The following is a 7820-nucleotide window of genomic DNA, read 5'->3' on the forward strand; positions in this document are numbered from 1 at the left end:
AGGATTCACAATAGGTTTTTCAGTCAAGACACCCCAGTTACAGACAAAAGCATTAGGCCTGTGTATGCTAGTACACTCCCTTACGTGAACTCTTTGGGGACAGATATATCTGGGATTCAGAGCTGTACGCACTTTATAAGGTACATATATACCCTGTATTACATAAAACCCTCAGCAAAGTCTGTGGCAACTGTGCAATGAATAATGAAGTTCAACAGGAAACAGTTTAGTCACACTAAGTGCAAAATGAAGGCAGCAATTCTGGTCAGGTTTCACATTTAATTAGCTCAACAACAGAAAATCTTTCGTTTTCATATAGTTTTTGGATTTCAAAAAATGGATAAGAGACTGTAATCTGTTTTCTGCGTTTGCACTCTTCATACTGTGATGGAAATAAGAGTGGTTATGTTACAACAGAACTTCAGTCTAACAGTTTCTCATCTTTTAATACTATTTATGGTAAATACATATATATAACTTACTTGCAATTTAAATTACAAAATTCATATACAAAGTAAGCAAAAAGGCACACATAAGAAATTCACCTTGACCACAGAAATGTGAAAACACCAGCCCTAATGACCAAGACAATGTTTCAAAGGCAACACCAAGAAAAGTTGAGATTCTACAATAAATCATATTAAATGCAAGCACTATGATGCGCAGACGTTTGAGCACTGAATATTTTCTAAAGCATAAAACAGGAAAAAACATTTTATGGGGAATCTATTCATATTCCAAACATCATTTTAAAATATTAAACTTAGCTTCATTTTAAAACAAAATTCAGACCCAAACAATCAGGAACCAGAAAATGGGTTTCTTACCTTTTGTTTCCAGTAGGATGTGGGCTGAACAGCAAGGTGGGTTATTCAATCTGATGTTATGAAAAGTAATTGCTTCTTAAAGAGACTTAAGTTTTTCCTTGGTTAGAAAATAATTATAGGCTCCCTAAAACATTCTAAGCGGACATAAATAGGGAGAAGAGGGGGAAATTCCAAGACAGCTTTTGTAGTTTCAAAAGGGTGTAACTTTAATAATTGCCAATATGGATAGAGACCTAAAGGTCCATTTTCTGAGACTATAAATAGGAGCAGTCCACACTTCCCATCACAGCTTTTAGCTGTCTGGTCATCTTAACTACAAAATCTATGCCCCTTTACCTTTCATAAGTAAACATGAAGTCCTCTCTAATCTTCAAATTCAGCCTGTATAACAAGGAATGCTGTCTCATTTCAATGTGAAGTTAGAATTACCGTTAACTTTTACTTGAGCACATCTTTCAACTTTAAACACTCAAACTTGAGTGAAGGCCATTTACATTTTTTGGTGGTTTCCAAAACATTCAATGAACACAAATGAACCAAAGTTTGCTTAAGTCTAGCTCACATTAACCTTACAAAATGATCATTAATCATTTATTTTCCCTTTAATAATCTGAATTTTTTAAATGTTCTACACATAAAACAGAACTTAGAACTTCAAGAATGTCATGTAAAATTATTCAAATGTTAAACAGTAAATCTGCCTTTTGGCCATTACATTAAATTCTTACATAAAAAGAGCTACATCCTTAATAAATTTAAACTAAGTACTTTACTTAGTGAAATTCTGCATTCAACATCCCCTCGTTCCAACATTCCACAACGTTCATTAAAATCTGATTGGGGTAACCTTACACATTTCTTCCACTACCAAGATTTCTGGTTTTCCCTAGGTTTTTAATTGTCACCCGAATAATCACCTTAAATTCAACTTCCAACTATGATTAGCACCCGAGGGAAATAAAGTCTAGTTACTTATTTTAGGTCCCCTCCCCCAACCTAAATAGTATCAAGGGGCTGTCAGTAGACAAATACAAAAAGTAGCAGACTACAAGTTTTTAACAACTGCTTTGGTAGAGAACAAACTTTTAGGTACAAAATCATCTTATGGATGAGAAGGGCTTATAAGGCAAAATGCTAAATGCCCAGCTTTTTATTAGCAATGATTCATCCAAAGAAGCAGTTAATCTTGTACACTCTTTCCCTTTCAAAAAAGAAATGTGACTTGTGTTTAAAGTTCTACAGGCCGAGCATGGTGGCTCACACCTGTAATCCTAACACTTTGGGAGGCCAAGGCAGGCAGATCACTTGAGGCCAGGAGTTTTGGGACCAGCCTGGGTAACACAGAGAAACTGCACCTCTACTAAAAATACAAAATTAGCCAGTCAAGTGTGGCACACACTTGTAATCCCAGCTACTCAGGAGACTGAGGCACGAGAATCACTCGAATCCAGGAAGTGGAAGTTGCAGTGAGCCCAGATTACACCACTGCACTCCAGTCTGGGGAATAAAGCGAGACTCTGTCTCAAAAACAAAAAACAGTTCTAATACCTCTGTGCTGATGTTAACATTTAATACTTACCTTTTTCTGAGATGAGTTTCATTGAAAATATCAAAAGCTATCTCCAAGTGAACATTAATTTACTAGCCATCAACCAACTTTGCACAAAAGCCTATGTTGTCTATGACCACCAGAAAATAAGCAGCATCTAGTTTTTTAGCCACTTTATAACAAAGTAGAGAAGCTTATCTTTCAGATGCTAGATCCAACCCCCCACCGTCATTTACCAAGTTACATACACAAATGCCTTATTCTCCCCTTTTGCCTTCCCCTGAAGACTTTTACAATTAACAATAAAAGATGGCTAATACCATTATAGTGCCTTTTAAGAACTTTTAATTTGCTAACACATTAATACAAGAGTCAAAATCTTATCTTACTTAACAATTTAAAGATTAACTGATAGACCCAGTTAGAATCTTACATGAAGAGGAAAAAGGACAACCATGCATAGTTTTTTAAAAAATGTTTATTTTTTCAAAGAAAAACGGCAATAGCCAATTGGAAACCTACTTATTCTTCAACTCCAATTTTGTTTTCTTTAAATTTAGAAGTGACTTACTGATTTACTATTTTAAACAAACCCCCCCTTTCCCCTTTAAATGTTTACCATCTACTCGTGCTGAATCCTTCCAAGGAGATTGCTCCAGCGTTTATCTCCAGGTCCTCGCTTTGCTCCTTTTACCAAAAAACGCAAAACACAATTCCATCGTGCATCTTAAGGGCTCCAATCGTCAAAAATAGGAAAAAAAAAAATCTTTGGAATAGCCAATTAAGTTGAATAAAAAAATCCACACGAATGCGGTTTGGTTGGGGCAGGAATCCACTCCTATGTTCCTGGTAATCTGATCCCGCTCCATGAATCCTGGTAATTCATCCTCCCTATCCTATCCACATTATGATTTGAATCCAATGATCCAGCTCCAAGGATTGGGATCCAGTGAGCCCTCTCCAATCCAAACCTTTATAACCAGCAAAACCAAAAAAGAGGAGGCAAAATGTTAGATACTGTAATCAAAAAAGGTTTCTGGGGAATGATGAGTTATGTCTGTCATCAGTTTAACAGATGCACATCAATAACTATCAAATTCCCCAAAACAAGTTTCTGAATGGTGTTCAGATAAATTTTAGAAACTTAATCATCATAGAGACTAATTGGAAGAAGCATTTTGTATTTACAGTTCAACTGATAATGCCAACACTTGTTACTGTACAGCGTATTACAGGTTTCGTGGTTGCAAGAAGTTACGTAATTTAAGTTTACTGGCATTGCTACCCACCTAAGTCTAAAACTATATCTAATGCTCCCATTTGCAATTTAATTTGTAAATTAAAATCTTTTAAACATATGAATCAATTATGAATATTAGTTTAAAGGGGAAGGTGAGACTTAAAAGTATTCCCAACTAGATTATCTACACCAATACATTGGAACTCTATATTTTGCTTTCATTTTGTCTTAAAAAAATGAAATAGCAACGCTCTATCAGTCACACAGAGGACATGCAGATTTAGCAGTATTGATATTATACTCTATCTTGTTGGATTTAAAGACACCCTGTACCCACATGTACACCAACAGCAGGTCACACATTAACAGTTGTAACTAAGCACTGTGACAAATTAGCCAGTTCTTCCCACATTAGTCCCTATTAAAACAAAAATGGGGGGAAGGGAGCAAAATAAGTTGCTACAAAATGGGCAATATAATTTTGCCACAATTGCCAAGGTTTAAAGAGCAAAGCAATTGTAGCTAAAGATAACTGAATAAAATGTTTGCAAGTGTTTTAAGGAAAACGTATATAATCATTTTTAACCCCTGCCTTTTAGTATAAGGTCAATACTGCCAATTTCATCTGTGACAATAGCACTTGGAGTCATACCATTGCCTCCATTATTGATCTGATCCTCCTCAATCCTCCTTTTGACAATCCTAAAATGATTGAAATGTGCTCCACAATCCTTAATCCAAAGCATTCTTAATCCATCTCTTCAGATATGTCTACAGAAAGACACATGAAAAGCAAGATAAACATAAGAACTTCCCCAGGTAAGATAACCACAAACACCCCCAACATCCCAGTTCACACAAACCAGGGCAGAATAGACATTTACACAATATCACAGTCTGAAGAGTATGGAGTTAACTAAATTTAAACAATCCTGTCTATGACATCACTTAAAATACAATTTATCGAAGACACGAGGGGAATGTAGATGTTAGGAGCAAGGGGATATTACAAGAATGCAATTCAACACTTTAGCCCATTCTGAACAAAACAGTTTGAATTAAAAAATGAAAAGATTGTACTGAATAAAGGAAAACTGTATACAACATGGGTTCTACAAAAAGTGTCACCAATCATCTTATGTACGAGAGCGAGATCTGCTATGACGGGGAGAATAGCGTGGTGATCCTCTGCTTCTCCTTGGGGAGTAACTGCGACTCCTGCTGTTGCTTCTGCTACGGCTTCTGCTACGACTACGGCTTCGAGATCGAGATCTTCCATAACTTGGACTTCTGGGCCCATCAACTTTAACCCGGATGTAGGCAGTTTCTCCCTATTGGATAGACAGAACTTTCCATTGAAAGATCTAAGCTTTCATCTATCTTCAGGCATGCTGAATGCATACAATGTAACTAAAACCAGAAATCTGGCAATTTACTTGGACACCCTTGCCTGAATCCTTACCTTCAAATTCCACTGTTAAGACCACTGTATCCAATTCTGGTCAAAGAAAAGAATAAGTGTATAACCTACCTCATGAGATCTAAACTTAGTGTTATCCAGTTTTCGAACTGCATAGGTCATATCTTCTTTCCGTACAAACTCCACGACACCAGTGCCATCTCGGTAAACATCAGCATAACATACATCACCTGCTTCACGCATGTGATCCTTTAAATCCTGCCAACTTCCACTTGGAGGCAGTCCTGAAAAAGTGATTTTTTTCTTAGTATCAATTACCTTAAATTTCACGTTAAGTTGGTAAGGTACATTAGGACAAAGAGTACTTAAAAATACTTAATAGGTGTACTTAAGTGATACCAGGTAAAGAGCTGGTAAGATTCTGGAATCCAGAGTCCAAAATTATTTGTAACGGATCTTCGTATCTAGTACCGCAACCTAATTTGGTAATCACCACAGCAGCAATCCTCGTTTATTAAATTCACCCAAAAACTAAAGCAATTTAAGACCTAGCATGAAAAATTTGCAATTGTTAAACCGGTCATGCAAGACAAAAATTTTAGGTAGCTTCCGTCCCTTCACATCAATCCACACAACCAGTACACTCACCAGAGACAACCACTCTGTTTTCAGACCGCCTGGATGGGGGGCCATAGCGACCTCGGGGAGCTCCGCCACCTCCACCCCCGCCGCCGCCTCGGCCTGTTCCACGGCCGCTTCGAGGAAACTCCACCCGCAGACGGTACCCATCGTAATCATAGCCGTCGCGACCATACACCGCGTCCTCCGCGTCTCTGCGGGATCGCAGAAAGTAAAAGGCATGAGAAAGACCAGGAGGAGCAGCTCGCTCAGTCGGGAACCCCCCGCACATGCGCACCCAACGTGGAAGAGCCCACATGCGCCGCATAATAGGAATGGCCCCTCCCCCACCCAGAAACACGCCAGGCTCCCAACCACTACACCAGCCCTCAGCGCCTCAGTTTCCCGCTCCAGCCTGCGAATGGGCTCCGGGGACGTCCAAGGCGAGGCGCCAGAGAAGCCACACCAACTCAGCTCCTTACTCGACTCCTGCATGGGCGATACAGTCTCGCCCCAACCTCTCTAAGAGCCCCCGCTTCCCCGTTCTCTATGTTAAGGCCTTGGAGCCTTCCCCGACTACTCGGACCTATTTCCTCAAGGCTGCAAGCCCCATGCCGCCTCACCGCGGGTCCTCGAACTCAACGAAGGCGAAGGGCGGTCCCCCGCGGCGATTCTTGAGGTCGATGTCGCGGATAGCGCCGTATTTGTAGAACACGTCCTCAATGTCCTTGGTTCGGATGTCTGGAGGTAAGTTACCCACGTAGATGCGGCAATCGTTGTTCCCTGCGGGGCCACGAATCACACCACCTCCCGACATGGCGGTGACGAAAAGCGCGGACTCGAGAACAGGCCTTCCCACCAAGCCTAGCGCACCGCAGAGCGAGCCCGCAGCGGCACCACGTCTCCCACGGCCCCTCCAAAATGGCGCCTTTATCAGCTCGGCGCACGGATATGGGGGGGAGACAGAGGAAGAGAAGCGGAAGGAAACAGCGATTCGATCCCAACACGCACGCGCGGGAGCAGAACGGATGGTGCGAGGGATACGCGCAACGCACGCGCACGCACGCGCGACGTCACCCTCCGCACGAAGGGGGAAAAAAAGTCCCCCGCGTTCCCCGCTTGTGGTGGTTTCCGAATAGAGTGAGCAGCTGTTTGGTAAAAGTTAAATAAAGAACTCTCGTTAAAGGAGCTAGTCATCCAGGTCGGGTCTTGAAGGATAGTCAATTTCCGCAGGAATGAGGATCTTTGAAAGCAACTCGGCGCCTTCAAAGGACTTGGTGAAACCTAGCCTTAAAGCCTTGTCCCACCATGCTCTGCGGCGGTAACGGCCTTTGGCGGGAAAGCGACTCGAGGCGGGGCTAAAGGGGGAGGGCTCGGGCGGTTGCTCCGGAAACCCGGGTATCTTCGTAGAGTGCGTCTACTCCAGAGCTGAGTTGCCGGCGACTGAACGGCGTTGGTTTGTCTTCCGCCCCTGCTGCGAACAGGCTGTGGCTGCTTAGGCAGATGTGTCTAATTTAGCGAAACCGATTTAGATTCCTTAATCCTTTTCATTAAGAACCGTTCCACCTTCTCGTCAGAACTTTGCATAGCTCAGTTCAGCACTCCTTGTGCTAGTCGCAGTGGGCCCGTACCCCGACCTTTCAACGTGGTACCCGCCAACCAGAAGGGGTAACAGTACCGCCTCTGGGAGCCACACCTCTTTATCTCTTGTTAATCGCCTATCCGTGGGACTAGCGCAGATTGCCTGCAGAATGAATTGTTTCCGTTGTTACCTTTTAAAGAACGAGAAGGAAGAAAAGGTGCGTGTGTGCAGTCCTTTTTTCAAAAATTTCCTCTAAAAGTTACTGAAATTGAAAATACCGGTCCTCCCAGGTGATAAAATGGAGCGAAATGGATGAGAGCCGTAACCACTAGAGACCGCGGTTGCTATTCAGGACTGTGATCCTATTTGCCTGCGGCATTGGGAGATAACATTTTACATTTTTTTTCGACGTCTGCAATCTGGATTTTTATGTGAAATCCTGAGATTTTTAAACGTCGCTAATGAATTCAAATTAAAATCAGGCTGGGCGCGGTGGCTCACGCCAGCACGTTGGGAGATAGAGGCGGGCGGATCACTTGAGGTCAGGAGTTCGAGACCAGCCTGGCCAACATGGTGAAATCCCG

At 41.8% G+C, this 7820-nt stretch overlaps 1 protein-coding gene across 2 annotated transcripts; it reads right to left on the reverse strand.

Annotated features, from left to right (window-relative positions):
- Positions 1–262: 262 nt before the first annotated feature.
- SRSF1 (serine and arginine rich splicing factor 1) lies at positions 263–7578 on the reverse strand. 2 transcript variants are annotated; one of them, XR_001883232.1, is made up of 6 exons: positions 6278–7577; positions 5685–5869; positions 5148–5320; positions 4761–4947; positions 4269–4387; positions 263–3347 (listed from the first exon to the last, which is right to left on the reverse strand). XR_001883232.1 is itself a non-coding variant. In XM_017861595.1 (5 exons), exons 1-5 carry the CDS (start codon positions 6469–6471, stop codon positions 4365–4367), a joined length of 762 nt encoding a protein of 253 aa, XP_017717084.1. In that variant the 5' UTR covers positions 6472–7578; the 3' UTR covers positions 421–4364. The 2 variants fall into 2 exon arrangements, 1 of the variants encoding a protein (XP_017717084.1); XM_017861595.1 differs by having other exon boundaries at positions 421–4387; positions 6278–7578.
- Between the last annotated feature and the right edge of the window lie 242 nt (positions 7579–7820).

Source organism: Rhinopithecus bieti, unplaced genomic scaffold (genome assembly GCF_001698545.2).
Source record: "Rhinopithecus bieti isolate Rb0 unplaced genomic scaffold, ASM169854v2 scaffold_57210, whole genome shotgun sequence".
In the NCBI taxonomy this organism is placed as follows: Eukaryota; Metazoa; Chordata; class Mammalia; order Primates; family Cercopithecidae; genus Rhinopithecus; species Rhinopithecus bieti.

Bases quoted from the DNA above. Each gene is read 5' to 3' on its own strand.
- SRSF1 (XM_017861595.1), bottom strand. From the start codon at position 6,471: ATGTCGGGAGGTGGTGTGATTCGTGGCCCCGCAGGGAACAACGATTGC. The intron at 5,870-6,277 runs GTGAGGCGGCAT...GCGATCCCGCAG, and splicing joins GTTGAGTTCGAGGACCCGCG to AGACGCGGAGGACGCGGTGT. The intron at 4,388-4,760 runs GTACATAAGATG...GTCTTTCTGTAG, and splicing joins TCATAGCAGATCTCGCTCTC to ACATATCTGAAGAGATGGAT.